The 27943-nt window shown below is 36.6% G+C and overlaps 2 protein-coding genes and 1 pseudogene across 3 annotated transcripts in view; all 3 read left to right on the top strand.

The window, feature by feature from the left end:
- fndc3bb (fibronectin type III domain containing 3Bb) overlaps nucleotides 1-27943 on the top strand; it is a 136550-nt gene that overhangs the window by 23845 nt on the left and 84762 nt on the right. Inside the window, exons 1-3 of one of the 2 annotated variants that reach the window (XM_087309645.1) lie at nucleotides 856-1133; nucleotides 8063-8194; nucleotides 8382-8457. In XM_087309645.1, coding sequence (XP_087165771.1) covers nucleotides 8087-8194; nucleotides 8382-8457 — 184 coding nt within the window. In that variant the 5' untranslated portion in view covers nucleotides 856-1133; nucleotides 8063-8086. Of the gene's footprint in view, nucleotides 1-855; nucleotides 1134-8062; nucleotides 8195-8381; nucleotides 8458-27943 lie in introns of those variants that run through there. The other variant, XM_087309644.1, reaches the window with a different exon arrangement.
- On the top strand, nucleotides 12522-18248 carry LOC141380716 (uncharacterized). The gene is made up of 2 exons (XM_087309745.1): nucleotides 12522-14785; nucleotides 14817-18248. Exon 1 carries the CDS (start codon nucleotides 12863-12865, stop codon nucleotides 13556-13558), a length of 696 nt encoding a protein of 231 aa, XP_087165871.1. The 5' UTR covers nucleotides 12522-12862; the 3' UTR covers nucleotides 13559-14785; nucleotides 14817-18248.
- Nucleotides 13568-14238, top strand: LOC147831078 (uncharacterized; annotated as a pseudogene).

Below are 27943 nucleotides of genomic sequence, written 5' to 3'. Positions count from 1 at the left end.
TTCATACCGAAACTTCGTACTGAACTTTTTTTTCCGATATCAACAATGGTGTTCGGTCAATAAATACTGATATGGTTATTTTATGGCCCAGCCCTATTAGATATTTGAACTAGAAATGAGACAAAAATTCCAGGCAAGAAAACCGCCTTTTTTGTCAAAAATTCTGTGTAAATTTATTACAATTAATTTTTGTTAAACCACCAAACATCATCATTTTTTTAATACCCAAATGTTTTAAACTCTTATAGAATGCTCAGTCACAGACCTTAAAAGCACATAAAAATGGTAAGCTTTCACTCTCTTATGGGCTAAACTTACCAGTGACTCATGTGTTCCTTTGAAGATGAGCACATTGCAATATTTATACTGAAACCATTTATATTGTGCAGCCCTATTATATTTGTTATCATGCTCTTGTGATCAGCTTGATTGAAAATGTATTACATTAGCAGGTGTAAACAGAGTTTAATGCCACCTTAAATGCCTTTTTTATACCAATTTATACTCATTTGTGTGTTGCATGCATAGGTTGTTTATCTAAATTTGACCGATCAGATGGGGCCATTTTTTTTTTATACCTGTCTCCCTACTCAGTAGTAGTGCTATTGGCTAGACTGGCCTAAAATTGAACCAATAGTAGTGAGCTCAAAATAATTATTTGTTTATTTTATCATAAATGATTTAAAAAAATAGCATTTTGCTTTGGAGATGTTATATCCAAATGAATACTATTGTCGCAAAATCCTACACTGCATATTTTCCCAGTATCATGCAGCCCTAATATTGTTATTGTTATCATTTTTGGTGTGAGCTGACCTTCACTCTTTAACTTTGTAGCTTTAGTTTGATATAGACAGACTGAGTTCCTCTGCTAGTTTTCAGGCCAACAATTCATACTAGAGCACTCCACTTACAGCAGACAAAAATAAAAGCCAGTGAGCTGGGTCTTTATTCTGCCACACTCCTGTAATGTGTCCTCAATTTCCTGTCTGTGCCTTGTCTGGACCGTTATCGCCTGCACTCCATTGTGGCCCAGATATTTTTAAAGAGATGATGTCATCTGGCTGTAAATGCTGATCAGAGTCGCAGACGTGAGTCAACGTCGGGTTGAAGGAAAGCCTGAGCGCTGCGAGGTGAGAAGAGTTACTTTGCAGGGGGAAAAATTTGACATTTAGATTGTTTCTCAGTCTCTAGGAATGTGCGTGTGCAAGCCTGAGCATGTGTGTGTGTGTGTGTGTGTGTGTGCGTGCACGTGTATGTGTGTCAGCTGATCAGGGCTGAGGGAATGAGAGAATAAAGGAACGAAGGGGGGAAATGGAGAGGAAAAAGTGATGGTTTTCTTGGTTTCCCAGCTTCCTCAGTGTTATTATGTGCCATTAGCTGGATTATAGGCCCATGCCATAGTGGGTCCACATCTGGAGCTGTAAACCTGCCAGATGCAAGAGCAGATTTCTGAAAGGAATTGAATCTTTCTTATGGTTTTGCTTTTGGCAGGCTGTCTTTTTAATGAGCTTTAAAGGTAAATTGTATTGTTGTTAATGCATTGACAGTACTTTCTAATAAATGCTTATTAATAATAAGGTGCCATTGTTAGAGTATTGTCTTGTTAAAGCATCTTGACTGATCTTTACATAGCAACACTGGCTCAGCCAATAGCGGGCTATCTTTTGTATTGACTTATTGATGCTGATGAGGATTCAGGAATTTCGCATGTATTTACTGTATTACCAATAAGTCATTCGTTCGTTCATTTTCTTTTTGGCTTCGCCCCTTTATTAATCTGAGGTTGCCATAGTGGAATGAACCACCAACTTATACAGCATATGTTTATTAGTTTTTTCCAAAATTGGCTCGCTTGAGAAAATTGACAAAATTTTTTGATTGACGTTGATTGACTGATAATTTTAGGACACATTACGACTGATATATTGAGGAACATAAATTTTCTCAGGCTTTATTAAAAATATTCTCCATTTGTGTTTGATGGATGAATCTAGGTTTCAACCTCAATGAGTGTGAGAAATTGTGAATTATACTTTTTAAATACGGTAAGCTGCCTGTATGAAGCTGACTGTAAATTGTTAATTAAATATTATTTACATCAGTATTACTCATTACATTTTTATATCATGATATTTTTAAATAACAATATATTATTACCCTCCTACCTTCTAGAGCACAGGCGTCAAATCCATTTCCTGGAGGGCCGCAGCTCTGCACAGTTTAGTTCCAACCCTGCTTCAACAGGGCCTGGTTTATACTTCTGACCCACGGCACATGCAATGAGCGTTACCGTGCATTTATACTTCTGCGCACTGTTTGTGTTCCTCAGCAAAAACACTTCCGAAACGCTAACTGGCAGTGGGTTTTTATATTCCTCTGTGGCGAGTTTCTGGTGTTTTGTTTTTTCTGAACGTACAAGTAGCACAAACTCTCTAATTTTAAGGCGGGAACCGGTGGAGGTGCAACAACATTAATCATATGGTAAACACAAAACAGCAGTTTCCATCAAGAGCTTTTTTGCATGGGACTCAACACTTGTAAACACTTGCTCCATCACTCTCGCGTGCCAACACTCTTCAGCGATACCAAGCTGACCAATCACATAGCTTGCGGTTTACGTCATGCAATGTGTAGTTACATGTTTTGAGAGGTGCGCGTCAGTGTCAGCGACGGCTATGCGACCACGTGCGCCAATGCATACACGTGCGCGTCACACAGAAGTATAAATCAGCCATTACTTTAGGTTTCAAACACAACTGAAGAACTTAATTTGTTTGATCAGGTGTGTTTAATTAGTGTTGAAACTAAATTGTGCAGAGCTTTGGCCCTCCAGCAACTGGATATGACACTTGTGTTCTAGAGTCATCTAAATGTGTCATTCCACTGGCCTTTTACCTTAACTTATGTGAGGAAAATCTACCATTGCACAGCAAAAAATCACAGCATCTCCAAAAAAATGGTCAAAAGCCTAGGGTACCTAGGTACCTTGTTCTTTTGGTGAACAGTTGATCCACTGAATAAAAAATATTTTGGTAATCTTCAATCAAATTCTGACCATTTACTTCTGTGTTTAGAGTGGCTATCTTTCTCTATCTAAGCGAGTTTTTGTCGGCTTCGTACTGTTAGTTTGCTATGAGAGTATGATGCACAAAAAACCAACCCCCTATCCAATATTCCATTTCATTTAAAGTACATCAACATACTAAAATAAAAGTATCTTCCAGTTCATGCAGACTTTAAACTGAATGCCTAAAATATTCATTTAGTTTGATAAATTTGATGGTTTCAATCAGGCGTATTGATTACTAAAATGTATTTTAACTATTTCTGGAAAATTGAAATGCAGAATCCCCAAAAAATAAAATTAAAAACATATTTCAAAGGGCTTTAGGTAAATGCATCACATCCAGGTCTCGTTGAAGCTAAAGAAGAGATTTGTTTGACTAGTGTTGTTTTGATTTTGTGAATAGCCTGCTGTTCGTGTGTGTGGCGACATGGAGGTGGTCTAGGGAATACCCCACATCACTGGGACCCTCACCAGCCCATGAAAGGCCTCTCTGTGCTTTTCATGATTGACACTCACTGTGATGTGGTCACAACAACATGACCCGTGAAGGTAGGGGGTCCGGCACCCCCTTCTCCCGGCTCTGACATTGTACGTATCTCTACCACTTTTCTCTCGGGGGATTTAGCCCTTTAACGCCCCCCTCGGCCCTGCAGAAGTTCAGACTCCAGCCGTCCTCAGGAATGAAGGGAATGAGGAGAGCTGAAAGAAAAGACAGATTGGATCTGAAGCTCGGGGGTAAAGAGAGGCGAGGTGGGAAAAGGACAGAATGGGGTTTTGGGGGCCTGGGCTAGGGGGGGCTAAAGCTGTAGTGTTAATGATTTTACTTGCTGGTAATTACATGCTGTGGCGTAGAGCGCAGGGAAAGGTAAACAAGCATGCTTAGATTGAGAAAAGCTAAAAGATGGATGTGTTAGCAAAGGATAATGTGAGCTTCTTTATGTGGAAGGGTTAAGAATGCTTCACTGTTAGACAAAATAATAGTTTTGTTTTGCACTGGAGTAATCAATTTTTCATGGAGAAATCCATGTGGCTCAGTGGGTAGCCTCACAGCAAAAAGGTTGCTGGTTCGAGTCCCAGCTGGGCCAGTTGGCATTTCTGTGTGGAGTTTGCATGTTTCTTCCCGTGTTCTCATGGGTTTTCTCTGGGTGCTCCTGTTTCCCCCTCAGTTTAAAGACATGTGCTATAGGTGAATTGGGTAAACAAAATTGGCCGTAGTGTGCGTGGATGTGAGAGTGTATGGGTGTTTCCCAGTACTGGGTTGTGGCTGGAAGAGCATCCACTGCGTGAAACATACAGTATGCTGCAATAGTTGTTGGTTCATTCTGCTGTGGTAATTCTTGATAAATAAGGGACTAAGCCGAAGGAAAATTAATGAATGTAAAAATCGTTGTTTATTTTAGAGACATTTACAACTAGTTCTTTATTCTGGTAAATTTGCAGACATGTCTTTCAACTGTTAAACACATCACATGCATAATGTAATGGGTTGAGTTCCTGTAAAAATCATTATGGAAAAAATCCTTCAGGTTAACAAAGTATGTTGGACTTTAACTTTATGGGATTCTTCAGAGAGAGAGAGAGAGAGAGAGAGAGAGAGAGAGAGAGTGAGTGTGTGTGTGTGTGTGTGTGTGTGTGTGTGTGTGTGTGTGTGTGTGTGTGTGTGTGTGTGTGTGTGTGTGTGTGTGCGTGTGCGTGTGTATATGTGTGTGTGTATATGTGTGTGCGTGTGTGTGTGTGTGTCTGTGTGTTACGGGTGGAGGTTGTATTTTGCACGTTGTATTTTGTTGCTTTAGTTTGTTTTTGTTGTGTTTTGTTTGTTAGTGTGTTTTGTTTTTGTTTTATATCTTGCTTTTTTGAAAGGGGGTTTGTTTTATATAATTTCTTTAGTTTTTAATTTATGTAGTATTTGTGTTTATGTTTTTTGGGGGTCGGTTTTGTTTTGTATTCTGTTTTATTTTACAATTTGTTTGTGGTTTTTTGATAGGGGGTTCGTTTTCTTAGTATTTTTGTTTTTAATGTATGTGTAATTTTTAATGTAATATTTGTTTTTTGTTTGTTTTTTTGTTAGTTTTTTGGTGGGGGGTTGTGTTTTTATTCTATTTTGTTTTACATTTTTTATGCTTGTGTTTTTTTGGGGGAGGGTGCAGGTGTTTTGATGTTTTTTGTTTTTGTTTTGTGAATTTTCCTTCTTTTTTTATTTATTAATAGCTTCAAGAAATTGTAATCCACCTCACTGTCCTTCCCAGTCTTCTAGAGACAACTTTTTACCATCCAGTCATAATTTATTTATTTATTTTATTTTTGTACCCATCAAACAATTTTGTGTTTAATAGACATCTAATATACATCTAAACATAGACAAGTTAACTAAAACAAGGCTAAACTTGGGCTGTCAGTGAAAATCTAATCGACGTCTAAGAATAGCCCAAAACTAGACTAGTAGTCAAACAGACAGATTAGACAGACTTTATATGTGTAGTCATTCATTTCTGTTTATTTGATGACTAGTCTAGTTTTGCCCTATTGTTAGACGTCGATTAGATTTTCGCTGTCAGCTCAAACTTAGCCTTTTTTTAGCCAAGATGACTTGACAAGAATAGACATCTATTAGAAATCTATTAAAACAAAAATAAAAAGGCTTGCTGGGTATGCAGTGTTGTGATTTGCACTGTAGATCTGCCTGACGATAAGAACCATCCATCAGCTGCTGTGTATATGATTTATAGGGGTTATTTTTATGAAAACTGCAGAGCCAATGCTACAAAATTTGTTCTTTTTACATGTGAATGACAAAGTCGAGGCATTATCTGATGACTGAAATTAAGTTGTAATCAATTAAAAATATACATTTATATAGTGTCTATATACATAAGGTTTACTATTATTATAGTAATATATTTAATATTATGTATAATAAATGAACAATTAAATGTTTCCTACAGTCAACTCCAAGCAGCACAGGTTGGCAGTGTGGGGTTTGTATGTTTGTGTGTCTGTTTATGAGTTGAAGTGACTGCATTTATGAGCCAATAAAACCTCCATTCTCTCTTCTTCCTCTGTCATGGAGATCAGAGGATGTCTCAGCTTCACATGTCTAAGAATTCCGAGAATGTAAATGATTCTTGTTTTTTTGTAATAATCAGCTGCTATGATTTCATTTATTATGTTTTTTTTTTTTTTTACAAAAAATTCCATTAAATACCATTTCTAAAAAAATCTGCCATTGTTAAAAGCTATATATCAATTATCTGATGATGGTTTCTATCTATTTAAAGGCTTTACTTGTATTCACTTTATGTTATTTTTCCCAGAGTGTGTCAGATGAATGATTTCTCTCTTTCCGGGTTTGACTCCTGTGGTTGATGTTTGTGTTTGGAGTTAATGGGACAGGTTATTGCCTTCTGAGAGGAAAATATAGCAGCAGTCAGATGACATTACCGCTGTTGTGCTGATCTTTCACCTGCCACCTGAACTTTGCTTGTTTTTTTCAGTAGTTTTAGGAGCGTCATGTGAATGTCTATTGCGAGGTGTTGAAGACTGAAGTGTATTGTCTTTCTTAATCAAGCTTATGGACGTCAAATGTATTGACTTCAGAGATGGTTACAGTTGCACAACTATCTGAACTGTTTGCAGAAGTACAACCGGTTCATTTTAAAACATATAAATGTAGTGAAAATGGCAGACTTGTGATCTGTACACTAGTTTGAAGATGCCACATTTACTTTGAGTGTTAGTTTAGTTGTTGAGAATTAAAAAAAAAAGTATTAATAATTGAATAATTTTCTAAGCTAGATTCAAAGCCCAGTGAATATGGTAGGTGTACATTTTAATTAAAAGTTGATATTTCTCTTTACATTTCATAATTACGTTTTGTTTTCATTTAAATTAGTAAACATTTCAGTATTTTTTATTATCTGCACTTTATAGTTTTTTATGTCTGTGTGTGTGGGTGTGTGAGAGTGTTTTTATTTTTTATTTCAAACCAAATAAACAGGAGTTATCGAGAAATTACCTTTAATTTGGATTTTATATATTATATATATAAAATATATATAATATATAAATATATATAAATATATAAAATATAATATATATATATATATATATATATATATATATATATATATATATATATATATATATATATATATATATATATATATATATATATATATATATATATATATATATAATTTGTTTATTCCGGCTTATTTTAAGGCAGATGTTCATAAATAATTAACTTTTTTTCTGAAATGTATTTTTTATTTTTAATAATTAATATTGTTATATGGATATGATAATTTTAGTATGATTGATTAACTTTTTGAATTAGGTTTTCTATTTTGTTTTCATTTTAATTTTAGTAAACATTTTAATTTTTTTTCATTTTGTTTTTCTTAATTTTTAATTTTTTTTAAAATGTTTTATATATTTTTACACATTTATGTACATTTTCTATATTTTTTCTTTAATAATTTGCAAATAGCTATATAAAAATAAATTGTAGTTTTTATATTTGATCAGTTTTTCTGTTAACTCATGTTTATTTTGCCCTGTTGTATGGCATTAGTATTTCATAATCTCAATACCCCTGCTGCACATAATATGTGATGTTATCCCTTTTATTATTTGAATTAGTTTGTATATCATTTTAGTCATGCAGATGTAATAATATTGTTTCACAGAGGCAGTTCCTTTCTCTTATTTTCTCTCTCCGTCTGCTCTCCCGGCTGTGGCTGAGAGACTGTCGCCCCATAACTGCATTTTATATACAGATTACATCATCCTGACACACATTACATCATCATATAAACATCGGTGACATCATAATGATTTCATCCCTTTCCATAACCCACCAGTAGCCCTTCAGTGAGGTTTAAGTGAGTCTTTGATTTGTGTTTGCGGATGGAGGATCTGTTTTAGTCGTCTTCATCGTTTCATCACACAGTCCCATTTAATATTACTTTAATAAAAAGTGTGCATCTCTTTCAGGCTGTCGCCGGGAGGGCTCCATGAATGTTCGTCACCATGATGATGACGGACCAAATGCTGGACCTCCCGCCTCCATTGAGCAACGAGCTTCCCATGATGCACCACATGATCAATGGCGATGCATCACAGCAGGTCAGCTCTTCATTTCAATTCTCCCTAAAATCATTGTGATTATACTTTTCTTTTATTGGATGTTGACTTGTTGTTTTTATAGTCCTCACTATTATACATTGGTTGTTATGAGGCAGATACGCTTTAGCTCTCTGATATAAACAAAAGTTGTGATGAGCGAATGTGTAAATGTTTAATGTTTTTACAGATGATCTTGGTCCAGGTGAACCCAGGTGAGACGTTCACCATCCGCATGGAGGACGGGGCTTTGCAGTGCATCCAAGGTTTGAACAATTCTGTGTTTTGTTTTGTTTTGTTTTTTCCTCTAAGTTAATCTCACCTGTTTTGAAATCAATCAAGGCTCTTTTATAGAAGTGTTAGGTGCCGTTTGATTTATTTTTGTTTATTTTCTTGGTTAATGTGAATGCTGTTTTCTTGTAAATGTTGTGAACACATATCGTGGTTTTTGTCTGGACAATAATTTGGATGGTTGGCAATTAGTGGAAATACACCTTTGAAGGCAAATTTGCAAAGCTTATGATCGTGAGAATGAAGTATAATGAGCTTGTTTTAATGGATGCCACTTTTAAAAATATCTAAAAAAAAATATCTTAAAAATATCTTTTATTTGGCTTTGTTCTTGGGATGCAGGATGATTGTTTTTTGTTTTGATGTAATCACATAATTTTACCAAATTGTTGAATTATAAAACATTTTAAGGGTAATATTTAATATCAGTGGTTTTCAAACTGTGGTACGTGTACCACTAGAGGTACGTGGGCTTACTTCTAGTGATACGCGAAGAAATCAAAACAAAAGAAAAAATGAATACAGTTTAATCATTTGATGCGTACGATAACACCAATGAGATCAGTGTTGATCGTTCTCTAAAGCCTATGACCAAAGCGCTGTGCTTAGAATGTTTACTTTAGTGCATCGTGTCATCAGCTGCTAAAAATCAATTTAATTGGCACATAACTAGAGAAAGAGGTGCGTGGTGCTTGCAGAGCAGTTACTGTATGTGCTAGAGCAGTGGTCCCCAACCCTTGGGCCACAGACCGGCACCGGTCTATAGATCAAATGGTACCGGACCGCACATAAAATCCTTAATTATTTCAACTTTATTTTATTTTTTGAAAAATGACCATGTTCTCATCTCGGTCACTTGAGTAGAAAATTTAACCCACAGGCTAGCAAAATTAGTAATAACTGCAGCACGAAGCGCTTGCGTATTCCAGGTGTCCCCAGTTGAAAACATCTTAACTTTTCAGAATGCCGCACTGCGAGTCATGTGATAAGAACTGACCGATCAGCTTCATATTTTGTATGGAATATAATTTTGTTGAACGAATATGACTCTGCTTCGTTTTTGAACTGTGCAGTGCTGTAGCTGCTTTATTTGACCAACTACGGTACTTTATTTCAATACTGGTCATTATGGTGGTACTTGGAGAGACAATTTTTCCTGAGGTGGTACTTTTATTTTGTTATATTTTTCTGTATTCACAAGCTTGCATGTGTCAGTGTATGTATGTATATATACATATATTAAGGGGTTTTATACAGGGCTTTACATTAACGCCCGCCAACCTGCCAAATGCGGGTAGTTTTCGGTTGTGGCGGGTTAGACAGCCACTCCCACTAGCCACTTTGGCTGGCTGAAACAAAATTTTTAATTGCTTGTTGTCACTACAGATTAGTCTGTTATTTTATGACCGTTTGTCTATATGCGTATCAAATCTTAGAATCATGAAGCAGCACGACTGACAAAACAGCTTTTTGCGCGAGAATGCAGGTGTATAACAAATTAGAGGATCACACGCACGGTAAGACAGGGCTTTCCTCACTCAATGACAAGGGCTTTAGTGTTGCACGTTATAATACAGATTATTGAGCTCAAGCTAGAGCTGGACGATTCTGGCTAAAATAAGAATCGCGATTTTTATTTACTTATTTATTTTTTTGCCTAAAATAAAGATTATGATTTTCTCACAATTCTGTTAATGTAAAATAAGGGTTAATATGAGTGGGCTATTATTATTGTTATTCTCAAACATGTGGTAAAACAGCAATAGGCTTTGTGTAGCTGTACTGTTGGTTAAAATGCTAAATTTTGTATAGACCTGGAATGATGGACTTGAGCAGACTTTAGATTTGTCCTGGTCATTAATGCTGATGATAATTCTAATGTTGAGTTATTGTGTTTGAAACATATGCTTACAATCTGTCATATTCTGCTTAAAATTTGCCACTGGCATGATTTTTGTGAATACAGAAGACTGGGTGGGTATTTTTGCATTTCGGCCGGTTTTGGATACGTTTTGGGCTGTAATCAGTCAGCTACATCTGACAACACTGTGTGCGCTTTCGGTTTAATTTCAACTGCTAAGAGCGGTTCTTTTCCTGTGTGGCTCCCAAACGACCACTCTGTGCCACAAACTGAATGTTATTTACAACATTATTACCTGTTATTCGTGAATCACAGCCTATGCAGGTTCTGTTCACTAAAGTAGACTTCATTCAGAGGCGCGCGCGTGACGGTCAGCTCACGTCACGTGTGATTTTGCGGTCTCAAATACATTACATGAAGACAGAAATGTCATTTTTGGGGTGAATTATATCTTATAAATACAGCATGTGACTCTTAACACCATTTGGAGGTGTCCACGTTGCTGAACAACGTATGTAAAACTATGTGAAGACTTGTGAAGCCACCATTGCTTCTCTCCTGAACTTAAAAATATGATTAACAGAATCGTAGAAATGCTGGATTAAGATTGTCTTGGGGGTCGAATCGAGGTCACGATCTTTTACGATTAATTGTGCAGCTCTAGCTCAAGCTTAACTTCAAAATTAAATCACAAATAAAAACGAAATCACAATATCTGTTAAAAAAAATCACAATTAGATATTTTACCCAAATCACACAACCCTAACATGCAGTGATCAATATGCTGACTGCATTTATTTAGCACTAAAATTAGCCCGGACGCTAACGTTGCATTAATAACGACATGAAAGCGTTGACAATGCATTTGTTTTGCAGTAAAATTAGTCATTTTAAATAGACATATTAGACAAATATAGACATATTAGCCATAAACTTCTATGATATTCCTCTTATTTTAATGTTTTATTTGATCTTATTTTAAATAAATTTTGCTAGCTTACCCCGGTCTATAAATACACCAATTGCCAAATTGTGCAAGCCTACAAACATGCAAATCCATTTGAAAAATCCATTTTTTCCCTATTATAAAAACCATAAGCAGATATTTCCTAAATTCTGCAGCCCTAAAATGTTTCCACAGTAATTATTTGCAAAACCTCTAAGAGATCCATGTGTGTCAGTTCTCCAAAAACCATATCAAACCCTCTCTTGTGTGTGGACAGCACGAAAGGCATTCTCACTAAATGGATCCATACAGTAAATTGCGTCTGACCTCATAATGTCTTTTTAACTTCATAAAGGCCACTGGATTCCCTCAGTAAGAGTTTTGTGAGTGTATGTAAGCGATTTAAAAGCGGAGAGTCACAGTAGCCCAGACCGCAGGAGACTGGATCTGACCGTCTGAGCTCACATCACTGTTTACACAGCTAAGAGGAGCTGCGACGCTCGGTCTGATTGAGTTTGTCCAATGAGAAGAGCAGACTCAGCAGCGGAGGACTGTGTGTTTTATGAGCTGGCAGAAGGCCGACGGATAGAGAATGCAGACAAGAGAGAGTCTGAGCCTCGCAGGTCTGCAGAAGATGCCATCCGAGGCCACGCCGACGTTCTGGCATGTTCAGGATAAGAGCTTTTGTTTGATTTTCTAACGTTTGCTCGATCTTTGCCAGGTGGCCCGTCCTGAACTGGATAAGCCTCCAGTCTCCTGTTATCCTTTGATGTTGACTTTGCAGGTTTTTGCAAACAATTTGCTGATAAATGTTTTCCCAGGGCTGGGCAGTGTACAGTTGGCTTATCGTTATTAAAACACTGCTGTAAAGAGGATCTTGAGCTCGCAGCGCCTTCAGGGTCACAGAATGTCTGAAGGTGCTGAATGGAGCTGCATGAGGGTTTTCATACTAAAGATGATTACGTTAATCACATTAAGTGCATTTATTCTGTCTGTCTGTCTCTCTGTCTGTCTGTCTGTCTGTCTGTTGTTCTGTCTGTCATTCTACCTCTGTGTCTGACATTCTGTCTGGTTCTTTGTTGTTGTGTCTGTTGTTTTGTCTCTCTGTTGTTCTGTCTGTCTCTCTGTCATTCTCTCTGTTGTTCTATCTGTCTCTCTGTCATTCTGTCTGTTGTTCTGTCTGTCTCTTTTATTCTGTCTGTTGTTCTGTCTGTCTCTCTGTCATTCTGTCTGTTGTTCTGTCTGTCTCTCTGTCATTCTGTCTGTTGTTCTGTCTGTCTCTTTTATTCTGTCTGTTGTTCTGTCTGTCTCTCTGCCATTCTGTCTGTTGTTCTGTCTGTCTCTGTCATTCTGTCTGTTGTTCTGTCTGTCTCTGTCATTCTGTCTGTTGTTCTGTCTGTCTCTCTGTCATTCTCTCTGTTGTTCTATCTGTCTCTCTGTCATTCTGTCTGTTGTTCTGTCTGTCTCTCTTTTATTCTGTCTGTTGTTCTGTCTGTCTCTCTGCCATTCTGTCTGTTGTTCTATCTGTCTCTGTGTCTGTCTGTCGTTGTCAGTCATTCTGTCCCTCTGTCTAATGTTCTGTCTGACATTCTGTCTGGTTCTTTGTTGTTGTGTCTGTTGTTTTGTCTCTCTGTTGTTCTGTCTGTCTCTCTGTCATTCTCTCTGTTGTTCTATCTGTCTCTCTGTCATTCTGTCTGTTGTTCTGTCTGTCTCTTTTATTCTGTCTGTTGTTCTGTCTGTCTCTCTGTCATTCTGTCTGTTGTTCTGTCTGTCTCTCTGTCATTCTGTCTGTTGTTCTGTCTGTCTCTTTTATTCTGTCTGTTGTTCTGTCTGTCTCTCTGCCATTCTGTCTGTTGTTCTGTCTGTCTCTGTCATTCTGTCTGTCTCTGTCATTCTGTCTGTTGTTCTGTCTGTCTCTCTGTCATTCTCTCTGTTGTTCTATCTGTCTCTCTGTCATTCTGTCTGTTGTTCTGTCTGTCTCTCTTTTATTCTGTCTGTTGTTCTGTCTGTCTCTCTGCCATTCTGTCTGTTGTTCTATCTGTCTCTGTGTCTGTCTGTCGTTCTGTCAGTCATTCTGTCCCTCTGTCTAATGTTCTGTTTGTCATTCTGTCTGTCTGTTGTTCTGTCTGTCGTTTTGTCTCGGTCAGTCTGTCGGTCATTCTATCTGTCTGTCTGTCTGTCTTCCGCCTGGTGTTCTGTCTCTGTCAGTATGCAGGTCATTCTGTCTCTTTCTCTGTTATTGTCTGTCTTGTTCTATCTGTCTCTGTAGTTCTGTCTCTGTCTGTCTGTCATTCTGTCTGTCATTCTGTCTCTGTCAGTATGTCGGTCATTCTGTCTGTCTCTGTTATTGTCTATCTTGTTCTGTCTGTCTGTTGTTCTGTCGGTCATTCTGTCTCTGTCAGTCTGTCGGTCATTCTGTCTGTTCTGTCTGTTGTTCTGTCTGTCATTCAGTCTTTGTCCGTATGTCGGTCATTCTGGCTGTCTCTGTTATTGTCTATCTTGTTCTATCTGTCTGTCTGTTGTTCTGTCACTCTCAGTCTGTCGGTAATTTTGTCTGTCTGTCGTTCCGTCTGTCATTCTGTCTCTGTCAGTATGTCGGTCATTCTGTCTGTCTCTGTTATTGTCTATCTTGTTCTATCTGTCTGTCTGTTGTTCTGTCACTGTCAGTCTGTCGGTCATTCTGTTTGTCTGTTGTTCTGTTCGTCTCTGTATGTACGTCTGTCTGTCTTTCGCTCTGTCTCTGTCAGTATTTCGGTCATTTTCAGTATGTTTGTCTCTTATTGTCTATCTTGTACCATCTGTCTCTCTGTCTGTTGTTCTGTCTGTCTCTCTGTCTCTGTCATTCAGTCTTTCTGTTGTTTGGCCTGCCTGTCCGTCTGTCTGTCGGTCATTTTGATAGACCTGTCACAATATCCATTTTTTGTTGTACGATATATTGTACCAAAATAAATTGTTATAAAAAATGTTATTGTCATTTTAAGACCATTTATGCCACGCATTATATAATGCCAGAATGACAATAGAAAATCATCACAATGCAAGTTTAATAGTTTAATAATCTGTAATTGTAGCATTCATTCTATCTATTTGTTTGCCTGTTTAAGAGGTCAATAATAAGTATTTGAAAGCAGTAATATTACAAACATTATTAGCATTTTTAGCATAATTTCTCCAGTTTTTATGGTCAGACTTTCATTGTCTAACTTTTATTGTTGTTTTTATTATTATCAGCAGTAGCATAATTATCAACAATGTTAAAATGGTTGTCCTGCTCAATTTTGTTGTGGAAACTTTCTATTATTAACATTTAAATGTTTAATTGTTAAATTGAATCTATTGAATGTATCCCTGTGGCATTAAAGCTTTCTGTTATCCAAGTTATGTGACAAACAAAAGTGGGTTCCTGAGCATTTGCGCTGCATTGTTGATTATAATGTGAGGGATCTAGTTTTATTGGATCTGGCTATAGTGTTGTTTTTGTAAACTTATTTGTGTGGTAGGAACTTTGAATTTTTCGGTGGAAACAGGCAGGCTAGGAGGAAAAGGAGCATGTGGGGCTTGCTTTTCAGCCCTGCTGTGGTTTATGAAGCAGAAAAACATCTGAATTCTACTTCCTTCTCCTATGAATCACCTTTCCTGCTAAGTGTATAGGTCTTCTAATGGGGTTCTGCAGAATTGACACACTCCAGTCTTACAAAATGTTAAAAAATGTGAGTTTTTAATAAAATATGTTTTGCTTCTTAGATTTATGTCACTTTGCATTGAACCCAGATTATGCTTGTTTTTTTTTTTTTTTTTTTATAAATTTACGCATAGCCTCTGCAGCTTATTTTAACTGATTGTGTGCCGGTTGATAATCTTACATGTAGACCAGGAAGATTCATGCATATCCAGTTTCTTTGCTATTTCTCTCCAAATGTTATGAGTATTAAAAATATCTTTGTACTTTGAGTTAGAAATATTTTTAAATCCTCTAATCATTCGTCAATTAGAGTATCAGTTGTTGTTGCTGTGTTTAGTAGTTTATTTGTTTTTTTTTTGTTCTTGTATGGAACGTCATTGGGGATAAAACATTAAATTTATCGACACATTCAGTCTGACCATCTTGAGATGATGATTTTAAATGTGATTCTTTAGAATAGTTTGACCGAGTTCAGACCATATATATTTTTCTGCGTTTGTTTTAGTATGCAACATCTGACAGAAATCACTGTGATTGGCCATGAAGATCTTCAGTTGACTGAAATCACCGCTGTTTACTGAGTGTAACCACAAATACGGGGAGACTGGAGTGCTTTAAAGTCACGATTCATAAGCGGATCACACTTTGCTTTTAGACAAACCAGCTGATCAACGTGACTTTGAAACGCGTCAGTGTCCGTTATTCAGTAAACATTCATGAGTTCGATGAACTGATGACTTCACGTAGCACTTAAATGTTAGCAGGAAATGGAAGTTTCAAAAATTTCAGTATCGATTGGTACCAGATTCCAGTATGATGACAACCCTAATCTGCATTGCAGTAAAGGCTGAATTATACTTCTGCGTCAAGCTCACACGTATGCTACGGCACAGCCTACGCGTTGATGCATCGCCCTATGCCGTGGCCGTCGCTGATGTGCACCTATTAAAAAATATAACCACAAGCCGCAATGACGCGCAGCCTAAGCTCTGTGATTGGTCGGCTTGGTATCACTGTCGAGTCTGGGTGGGATTGAGAGCCGCGCGAGCCCGATAGAGCGATTGTTTACAAGTGTGGAGTCCCGAAAAGGAGCTCCGGATGGTAAGTTTTATCTTGTGTTTAACTCATGGTTAAAGTTGTTGCATGTCTGCGGGTTCATGCCTCAAAAGGAGCGAGTTTGATCCACTTGTACATTAGGGAAGCATTCAGAAAAAACAAAACACCAGCGAAGAAACTCAAGACAGAGGAACATTAACACCTCACTGCTAACTAGCGTTTCGGAAGTGTTATAGCAGAACAACAGAAACAGCACGCAGAAGTATAAATGCACAGCTACTTGCGTTGCATGCGCCGTGGGTCACGCCGATCACTCGATCAGAAGTGTAAACCAGGCTTAACTGTACCTTAGCAAACACCTAAAATCGAAGTGCACTTTAAGCTTTACTCAGATTTTCCTCACACAGACTTTTTGTCTACTCGCTCATCAGGAGGCCTATAAAAACACACATGGTCATGCATTCCAGAAGCTTTCTTTATTTGCATATTCTTGTAATTGAGTCGGTTCAACTCATTTTCTTTATAAAGCGCTCACTGCGCCTGTATCTAGCCCTATCTCTTTCCTTCTCTCCTTTTTCTCTGGACTGCGTAAATATGTTTCCTGTTGATGTGGCTCGGAGGCCTCCCTCCCTCTCTGTGGCCCCGCAATTCCTCACCCCTTTCCTCCAACTCTGAGAAACAGAACTCCAAAAGGCAGATGTCTGATATTAACAGCCATGGTCCCAAAATACAGTGTGCAAAAAAATGCGTCTCCCCTCTGACAGTGGAGACTGAGAGCAAGAGGCCTTGGGCAGACGTTAAGAAAACCTCTGAAAGAATGTGTACATGTGGAGATCAGGCACCGCTAACACATCACACCTGGCTTAGCACTCTTTGCAGGTTAACCCTGTGCAGTCGCCTTTGGCCCCAGGGGAGACAAAATACGAATGCTTTAGCATCACAAAGTTTAATTTGTGTGCAGTGCAAATCTTTTGATCTCAATGTGGGACTTGCTGGCATCGATGAACATTACATGGCTTGCTCATGTTTTGAAATGTTAAAATGAGATGAAACAACACAATACTTATGTTTTTTTGGGACAACTTAATTGTTTTGTTTAATTTACTTAAATTTGTAAAAACTAATAAGCTAACTTATTTCCCTCATGTTGTCCCAACACAAATCAATTGGGTGGTAGCCAGCATTTTTATAGTGTTACTTGGGGTGTTTTCATTCATTCATTCATTTTCTTTTCGTCTTAGTCCCACAGCGGAATGAACCGCCAACTTATCCAGCATATGTTTACGCTCGGATGCCCTTCCAGCTGCAACCTAACACTGTGAAACATACGTAAACACACATACACTACGGACAATTTAGCCTAGCCATCTCACATGTAGCGCATGTCTTTGGACTCTGATGCTAAGATTCATTGACACCTCCCACAGTAGCCTGAATGACTACAAACAGAACAGAGCAGGAGTTCCAGGGACAGATGGTGCTTCATTTTATTTATTAATAATACAAACAAATTTGTTTCAAACTCGTCAATTCCATGTTATTATTTAACGCTCTTCATCTCTTTCCGTCTTGTTCCTGTTTTTCTTTACACTGTCTTGCTTTTTATGGCTTTTGCTGTTTTTTCCCCCTGCTTTCTTTCCCTAGTTTAGTGTGTGACTGTTCTCATCTGGTCTGCGCTCTTTCCTGGTGGAGGAAACCCCCTCTGCCACACAGATGATCATAGCAGAGCTTCAATTCCATTCCTCTGACTCACTCCGCCAAGGAACAGTGGATTTTTGTGTGCATCATGGAAAGGCGCAGAAAGAGAGAGAGAGAGTGAGGTCTGAGGAAAAGGGCAGCGTTGTGTCTCAGTCACGTCCTTTTCATGGCGTGTCCCGTGTGTGTGTGTGCGTGAATATGCCGGTCTTTTCTAAATCCGTTGCCACCCTGGATACTTCTTTGTGAAAGGTCTTTTTGAATGAGTGCTCTCACAGGAAAACTTAATTGCTCAGAGGTTGTGCTTTCATGTCTCAGGAGACGGAGCGTGGAATCGGTGTTTGTGACCCTGTTTGTTTCTCTTGTTGTTGTTCCGAGTCTTATTGTGTGTGAATCACTGGTGCACAATATTCCGAGGGGAAAAACATCTTTATATGTTTCCTCAGGCTCTGAAGTGATTTTTATTTTGTTTTAGGAAAACATTACATAAATTGTGCTCCTTGTTTTTTTTTCACTTGGAAAGAAATGGAAATGCCAAATTTTAAAAAAGTTTAACCAACTAATTATGCTGGGCGATTTGGGCTATAATCAAAATCTCAATTAATGAACATTTTAACTCGATTACGATTAATGAACGATTATTTTATTAGTGTATTTATTTGTTTGCCCTCATAGTTCACTGACAGGTTTTGTGCAGTAAATATGCTCACATATTACAAGTCAGAGATTTTTGAACTAAGGGTGATTTACTTGATTTTAAAATTATACTTGAAGGAAACACACACTATCTACTAGCTATGATCCTCCAAAGTAAGGCTCAAGAATGGGTCCATCATCCTACTTGACCAGAGATCAGATGTGGCTGCAAATTGTGGTTAACAGAGCGGGGTCACGTGACTCCACGGTAGCGAAAATAATCAAGAAAGTGACCTGGAAAAATTTGATCTATTATAGATTCTGAATGTCGATTTCAATTACTTTTTGATTAATCGCTGCAGCCCTACTAACTAACGCTTGCTTTAGGTGATTTTGGACAAATAAGGTTTAATATGAATTATGGAAGATGGAAACACATTTGCTGAATAATCTCTGACCTAGCAAACATTACACCCACATGACCAATCAGCTGTTTTTTAAAACTTCATAGGCCATATTAGGTGTAAAAAAAAAAGTCTGCTCACTACGAACTCCCCCCCCCCCCCCCCCCCCCAAAAAAAAATTCTTCGAACATTGTCCTTACCATATACTTGAGGCTTGACGTATTAATGCCCTTGATGCCAGGGCATTCATAAAAATTCTGCAGTTGTTTTGTACATCTGCATAGGTAGGACATTTATACCAAAGACCCTTTAGGGCAAGTCATTTCACTCGGCAGCCATCTGTGAAACGCCTCTTGGCCAGTATGCTCCGGCATTCTGTCTGAATGGGAAAACATCAAATTCTCCAAAACTGTTTGCCAAGTTTATAATTACATTACATATAAGTAATCACCAATTAAATTACACAACAACAGTATCATAAGTTTTGTTTCTAAACGTCCGAATCAAACAAGATCGGCATATTTTCAGGTTGCTTAAGCTAATGCGCATGGGCACTTGAAAGAAACAAGATCACGGCACTAACCTCATTTATGGTCATTCTACACATTATCATGCTCTAGATAATAATTGTCAGATCGTGCTGATCTTCAGAAGTAATCCACTACTTGGTCTTGATGGTGAATCTCCTCTAGAAATGACAGCGACTCTTTGTTTACAAGTTTGTGGGCGTTTCAGTAGTTGTTATCATGCGATGTGCGTTTGACAGGACGGACTTTACCTCGTGTTCATTTCATACAATTTATTGTTTTCAAGTGCACTTGGTTCTTTTAAAAGTACAGATTATGAGCTTTATTTTGATACATTTCTTATGTCTGTGTTTCTTCTTGTTGTGTTTCTTATTTCTTCTATGTCCAAACAAGTGATTCTGCAGATTTTGTGTGATATGAACATTTAGAAATGAAACTAAATAGACAGTTGTTGTTTAAATTTATTGGTTATTTGTATTATGAAATGTAATCATAAGCTTGGCAAGTAATTTTGGAGAATTTGGTGTTTCCCCATAGAAACAGAATGCCCGAGCATACTGTCCGAGAGGCCTTTCAAAGATGGAATAAAATGATTTGCCTTAAAGGGACTTTGGTTACGAGCTTCTTTGTCAGTCAATAGCGATCGATGCTTGGCTCCTGTACTAGTAGGCTGTTTTCTCACGACTGTCATTTTTCTTGTGTTTTTCTTGTGTTAATGAGCACAAAGAATGTGAGCTTGAGTCATTAGTTGCTGGCTGCAGTTCACTTAATGGCCACCGGTGTCACAAATATTGTAAATTTCTCAATTCTAAATATAAACATTGTGCTGTATTAGTATAAGAATATTTGATTGCCGTTTGATTTGGCTGCCATTTTAGTAATGTTATTGTCCAGGAGAATCAGTCAAGCTTTTAAAGAGCTCTCATTTTTCCTTGCAGCTTCTGCCGCTTGTTTCGATTTAAAAGTTTTTGTGTCCTAATTCCCTGATTTTTCAACCTACTGCCACCCCATTCTCCAAAACATTACTCAGTGGAACATTCCACCAGTTGGTTTTTTTAATCCTCCTCTCTTTTTCATTTCTCTTTCTCTTTCCCTGTTTTTTTTTTTTTGTTTCTGCTGACCAACTGTTTTCAGCCACCGCTGTGTGTCCTGCAGCAGGCTTTCTGCATGCCTTCATGGGGCAGTGGTTTGCTAATCGTATTCTCAAGTTTCAGCATAACAAGGGCACACATAAAAACAAACCCGGTAGATTGACACCTCCAGCTCTTGCCAGCACACTGGCACTGTTTGCACTGCCCAGCCTGGAGAACAGGATGAGTGTGCACTTCACAGGACTGAACTCCATAACCCTCATAGCTTTACTAACCAGTGCAAACACACGTCACAGACTTCAGGCCTGTTCATACAAAGAATGAAAAGTGAATAAGAGTAAACACCAGTTCTTGATTACATTGAGCTCAATAAAACAGGATATATTGTTCATCATCTGGAAATTATTATTTAAAAAAAAAAAAAAGATCCTAATAATATTGCAGCAGTTTGGGTGTCCTTTAAAGCTATATCATTATATTTTTAAAAACATGTCTTGAAAGAAGTACAAAAGCAAAGCCTATTCAAATGTAGTTATTATTCTGTAATTCAAGTTATGAAAGCAAAAAAGTCCCTGTATGGGTTTTATTTATTTAGTTATTTATTTATTTATTTATTTTAAGTAACATCACATAATCATGAGTTGTATTTTTAAAACTTTGAGCTGTACTGTGGTGTTTTGTACATTAATGAATTAATGATATAGTTTTTGATCAAATTGAATCAATGAATTCATTCATAAATATAGTCGCATGATTGGTTTCTAAATGAATTAGCAGTTTTAAACCAATCAATTGAGATAGGGACTTGGATTGGGCGACGTCTACCAATTTGGCATTGTACGATGGCTAATGTGAAACATTTCGATGGACAATGTCAGCGTATGTGGAGGTGAATTAATTATTTTGAAATAATTTATAACTAATTAATTATTTGTAGCCACCTGTCAATCCCTTTGTATGAATAGGCAGAGTGATCTGTGTCATTATAACGCCGTTGACAAACTTGGTTGGCAAAAAAGGTGCACAACCAACCAACAGTATCTGAAGTTTTGACTAAAATTACTAAGTACAAGCGTGAAAGTAAAAGATTGAAGCAGTGTACTGATGCTGTGACACGTTACTTGATAGATTCAAAAGACCGAAGAGTCGTCAGATAGAGACAGGATTAATTAAATTTCACATTTAACAACTATAGTGAGACGCAATCCAGAAGTACATCCTTGATAAACTGTCCAATATGCACTGCTCTCTGGGGATCTTTGCTTAAAGCACTTGCTGACCGCTGGAGCTCAGATGCGCATGTCCGCTGCAGCGCATACCAGAGTGTGTGTGTGTGGTCAAGTGATGTGCGTTTTCAGTGGTATGTTGTGGACAAAGATCTGTTCAAAAATGCTAGTTGAAACGTCAGTGTTGACGTGGATCGTTTTCGTTCTGAAATAGCGTTTTAAAACTAAGACGTATTAGTGTAAATGGGGCCTAAGTGTTTTTTTTTTTCGTGGGTTTTTGTCGCAACGAGGGTGGGGCCGAGGATCACGATGCCAGCTCAGCATAGTGATGTCTATTGGTCATCTGCGATGGATGATAGCATCCTCTATCGACCCATTATTACTTGCCGCCACCACCTAATGCGGATTTTATGATCATATTCAATTATCCTTAACGGGCCTAAATCAACTACCTCAAACCTCTAATAATATTGCTTAATCATTATCAAGAACAAAATAATAACAAATTAAAGATATTTTTGTCAAAAGCAAACACCCCTACCCTCACAGCTTTTACGAAACAAAAAGTGGCATTTTTTAATAATGTGTACACAAAGTTATCATATGACCTATCCTACAATAGTGTCCATATAATTCACGTTTTAAATCTTGGTATAGCATTGTGTGTGCTTTCTAAATCTTGACCGAAGCATTTACTTTAATTCTATTAAAACCGTTGCCAAGTTATTCTTCAGAAATTAGTTTTTTTTTTTTTAGATCCACAGAACAGTCATAGGTTTGGGGAAATTTGAATAAATGATAAAAGAATGTTCAATTTTGATTAAAAAGTTCCTTTAAAATCAGATCAGCTCCCTATTCTCCGTCAGCAGTAATGTGAGCACATAGTGGGTTTTTGAAGGACTTTTTTAACAGACAGTGGCAGCATTTCTGAACACGACGGGCTGTATGTGTTTCTATCTTGTCCTCTGTATGTCGACTGGGTCTGAGCTTTAGATTGTGTTGGAGCAAAAGAAACTCCTTCCTGAACTCTGTGAGCATGTCCGAGCAGGTCTTTAATGGTCTCCTCTTTCTGTTTTATTTCTTTCAATCTTGCTACTTTTTTAGTGACTCTTTAGTGAAATTTGTACATCTAGTGCACTGTGTTGTCAACATGTTGTCAAATTCACCCAAATGCATTTTAGAACTTTTGTTATTATGGCCATTTATTAATTTCAGTCAATTGATTATTAATTGGTTGACTGATTGACTGACTGACTGATTGATTGATTGATTAATTGAATGAGTGATTGGTTGATTCATTCAAAGGAATTAAAAATAAACAAAATGACAACAGCACATTAAAAAAAAATACATTTTAAATAAATGATAAAGAAAACTCATTATGGAAAACTGAATATTTAATTCAATACAATTCATCTTTATTTCTCTAGCGCTTTTAAAATGTAGGTTGTATCAAAGCAGCTTTGTCATCCAGTTATCAGGGTTGAAGTTCAGTTTAGTTCATGTCAGTATGGTTTAATGTCCAGCACTTTTCAGTCAAATTAATTCATGTATAAGTAAGCAAATCTATTTTGATAAATTGCAACGCAGTGGTGCAGTAGGTAGTGCTGTCGCCTCACAGCAAGAAGGTCGCTGGTTCGAACCTCTGCTCAGTTGGCGTTTCTGTGTGGAGTTTGTATGTTCTTCCTGAGTGTGCGTGGGTTTTCTCCGGGTGTTCCGGTTTCACTCACAGTCCAAAGACATGCGGTACAGGTGAATTGGGTAGGCTAAATTGTCCATTTTGTGTGTGTGTGTGTGCATGTGTGCGTGCGTGCGTGCGTGCGTGCGTGCGTGTGTGTGTGCGTGTGTGCGTGCGTGCGTGTGTGCGTGCGTGTGTGCGTGCGTGTGTGCGTGCGTGTGTGCGTGCGTGCGTGCGTGCGTGTGTGTGTGCGTGCGTGCGTGCATGTTTTTCCGAGAGATGTGTTGTGGCTGAAAGGGCATCCGCTGTGTAAAAACATGCTGGATGTTGGCGGTTCATTCCGCTGTGGCGACCCTGAAATAATAAAGGGACCAAGCCGACAAGAAAATGAATGAATATTGACAAATTAATACGAAAATATCACAAGCACATAGTAAAATAGTAAAATTTACACAAGTTAGAATTTTACACATTTTATTTTATTTTTAACAGCAATTTAAGTAAACATTTCAAGAATATACATTTTATTTTTTATAAAATGTATTTATTTCTTTCCCATATTAAATTTCCCATATTTGCATGAATCCCATATACATTCACATCCGCTTTTGCGAGTCAGAAAAAAACCTGTGAATTTGAAACATCACCAGTCGTGTCTATATACAGCACTCTCAGAAATAAAGTTACAGAAGCTGTTTCTGGGACACTGCCTTTATACAAGATACGTTTTGGAACTATTATGTACCCTTTAACATACTAAAGCTGTGTCCATATTGAAAAGGTACAGCCACAGTGGCCGATTTTGAACCTTCTGAGACCAAAACATTCAGTCTTAGAATTGTCAACACTCAAAGTTCAGTTTACTGTTTGTTCAAACTACTTATTTAAAATGAGCTGAAACAAGACAATTCTTGCTGTTTTTTGGGACAACTTAATTGGTTTATGTTCAATACACTCAAATTTGTAAAAACTAATAAGTTAACTTAATTCCTTCATGTTGATCCAACATAAATCAAATGTGTGGAAGCCAGCATTTTTTACAGTGAAGTAAAGCCCCATGTTCAGAAGGAATGAGCAGATCGGGTGTACAGGGCTGTAGAGGAGCAGAGGACCATCAATTCTCCTTTCCCCCTTCACTTAAAGGAATCACACTACACAAGAGTCTCTTCAACTCCATCAAAATCAAACCACTGGCTGGTAAATTAGATATAAATAAATCAGATGTGCGTCTTCACGGTTGAGTGATACATACTTTCACTTTCAATTATTTAATTATTCTACCAACATTATCAGTATTAAAATAATATGATATTATTGGAAATAGCTTTATAATTTTCTATATTTAGATTAAAATGGCTTTTGTTGTGTTTGTTGTTGTTGTTGGTTAATTAATTAATTATTCATCCATTCATTTTTCTTCGGCATAGTCCCTTTTTTTATCAGGGGTCACTACAGCAGAATGAACCGCCAACTTATTACGCAGCATTTATTTACTGTCAACATTTTTAGTAAACCACATAAATTTATTAGTTGATTAATGAAATGATTTATTCTTTGGCTATTAAAGGCATTGCTCCCTTTTATTGCCAAGAAATTGGAATTAAAATATACCCACTTTTTACGCACCCTCGAGTGGTTCCAAATTTGGATGAGTTTTTTTTTCATTTCTGTTGAACACAAAAGAAGATATTTTAAAAAGCTGAAACCTGTAACCATTAACTTTCCTTGTGGAAAAACAAGTACTATGGACGTAAATGGTTACAGGTTTCAACATTTTTTGAAATCTCTTCTATCACGTTTAACCTAATACTTTAAAGCAAGGGTTTCCAAACTTGGCCCTGGAGGGCCGGTGTCCTGCAAAGTTTAGTTCCAACCCCAATCAGACAAACCTGGGCTAGCTAATCAAGCTCTTGCTAGGCTTTCTAGAAGCATCCTGCAGGTGTGTTAGAGCTAAAATCTGCTGGACACCGGCCCTTCAGGACCAAGTTTGGACACCCCTGCTTTAAAGTATTAGGTCATTTATTAAATACATTCTTAATTATCTATATTATAATATTAAAAACTATTATTATTAGTTGTAGTGAAAGTAGTCGTCATAGTCGTAGTAGTACTAGTCGTCATAGTGGTAGTAGTAGTCGTCGTAGTAGTTGTCATTGTTGTGTCGTTGTCGTAGTAGTAGTCTCATAGTCATAGCAGTAGTTGTTGTTGTCATCGTCATAGTTGTCGTTGTTGTAGTCGTCTTTGTAGTAGTACAAGTAGTCATCGTTGTAGTAGTAACTATTAGCCAATCAGCTAAAAATAACAATTAATTCAGTAAACTCTAGTTTACTATTTATTTATTTATTTATTTATTTATTTTCACTAGCATTTTAGGATTTTTTTTATATTAATAAAATATGTTTATAAAACAATTAAAAATTTATATATGTTAAATATTTTTTCAAATCTATAAAAAAAAATAATATAAAATGAATTTAAAATCTAAAATGAATTATAAAAGATTTACTCAAGCTTCATGTTTTTGGGTTTTATTTTTTTTAACGGATGTTTGGGCGTGGATGGGGTAAAGTTCTCACCCCGTCATCTCAGGATGGGAAGCATGGAAATGAAAACAATGCCTCGCAACAGCAGAGATGGCCTGGCATGATAGAGCCACCCGGGGCTGCTCCTCTGAATGGGCTTTTCTCAATGGCTCTGGGAGTAATCGAGGTCAGTTCTTGGACTCATCACCGCCGGCTGAAGGCTCATCGTCAAGTCGTCTCCTTTTCCTCGAGGGCTGTTTGCATAATGCTTGCTTTTTTTATTGCACATCCTGAAAGTTAACACCCTTCTGACTAGAGCATGCTGGGAATTCACAGACAAGCGTTACTGGGACCTGGGACCTGGATCTGCTGTAGACTTCTGCTGGGAATAATGCAAGTTTTGGGCCAACTTGCTTTTGCTTTGAATGATGAGCTTTGTCTTCTTGGTGTCCACAGGCTAGGGGAACACAGCAATATCCTGTGCTACACTGCTTCTGAGTGGTTTTATGGGCCATCTTTCATGCTCGTTTTAGCTATTTGACAAATACTTAAACTTTCTTTCTTTCTTTCTTTCTTTCTTTCTTTCTTTCTTTCTTTCTTTCTTTCTTTCTTTCTTTCTTTCTTTCTTTCTTTCTTTCATGCATTCATTTATCCATTCATTCATTCTTTCATTCATTCTTTCATGCATACATTCATGCATTTATTTATTCGACCTTTCATGGTTTTTATGATTCATTTATTCAAGCTTTTATTCGTTCATTCATGTTTTTATTCCTTCATTCATTTATTCAAGTTTTATATTTATGATAAATTATAATAATTTGTTTTATTTCATTCATATTTTCTTTCATTCATGTTTTTAGTCATTCTTTTTTTGTGTTTTAATTCATTCATTTGCGTTTTTATTTATTAATTTGTCTTTATATTCATTATGTTCATTCAGTAACTCTTGCATTCATGCATTCATTTGTGTTTTAGTTCAATTTTATTCTTCATTTCTTCATGCTTTAATTCATGCATTTGTTTTCATTTATTAATTCATTCATTCATTCATTCGAACTTTCATGCTTTTATTTTCATTAATTGAAGTGTTTATTCAGTCATGTTTACATTCTTTCATTCATTTATTCATTCATTCATTCAAGTGTTTTTTTATTTATTAATGTTTTTATTATTTGTTAATTTGTTTTTTAATTCATTCATGTTTTTATTGCTTCGTTTCTGTATTAATTCATCCATTCATTTGTGTTTTTATTTATTCATTTATTCGTGTTTTAATTCCTTATTTTCTTCATTTTGTTCATTCATGTTTTATTCTTTTTTTATTCATGCTTTAATTCATGCATTTGTTTTATTACATCCTTCATTCTTTCATTCATTCATGCATTTATTTGTGTTTTTATTCATTCATAAATGTTTTTATTCTTCATCATGCATGGTTTAATTAATGCATTTGCATTCATCCATCCTTTATTCATTCATTCACACATTCATGTGTTTTTTTCTTAATTTTTTCATACTTTAATTCACACGTTTGTTTTATTCCATCCTTCATTCTTTCATTTATTTGTGTTTTTATTCATTCATTCATGTTTTATTCTTCATTAATTCATGCTTTAATTCATGGATTTGTTTTATTCCATCCTTCATTCTTTCATTCATTCACACGTCCATTCATGTTTTTATTGCTTTATTTATTCATTTGTTCTTATTACTTTATTCATGCTTTCATTTATTCTTTTTTTATTTCTTCATTCATTAATTTCATTGAATTATGCTATAATCCATGCTTATAATTATAAATTCTTTCATAGATGCATTCATTCATTCATTTATTTTTTATTCTTTCACTGATTAATTACATTCATTCATTCATGCTTTTATTTGTAAATTTATACATTCATTCATGCTGTTATTCAATCGTTTATTTTTATTATTTCACTGACTAATGTCATTCGTTCATGCTTTTATCTATAAATTCAATCATTCGTTCATGCTTTTATCTATAAATTCAATCATTCGTTCATGCTTTTATCTATAAATTCAATCATTCGTTCATGCTTTTATCTATAAATTCAATCAGTCATTCATGCTTTTATTAATTCATTTGTTTATTTTTTGTTCTTTTACTGATTAA

This window comes from Danio rerio, chromosome 24 (genome assembly GCF_052040795.2).
Source record: "Danio rerio strain M-AB ecotype USA chromosome 24, GRCz13ab, whole genome shotgun sequence".
NCBI lineage: Eukaryota > Metazoa > Chordata > Actinopteri > Cypriniformes > Danionidae > Danio > Danio rerio.
The sequence above is the reverse complement of the archived record's forward strand: the minus strand, read 5'-3'. Positions and strand labels throughout refer to the sequence as shown.

What these genes read in the sequence shown, in the direction of transcription:
- LOC141380716 (XM_087309745.1), top strand. Translation starts at nt 12,863, where the DNA reads ATGTTCTGTCTGACATTCTGTCTGGTTCTTTGTTGTTGTGTCTGTTGT.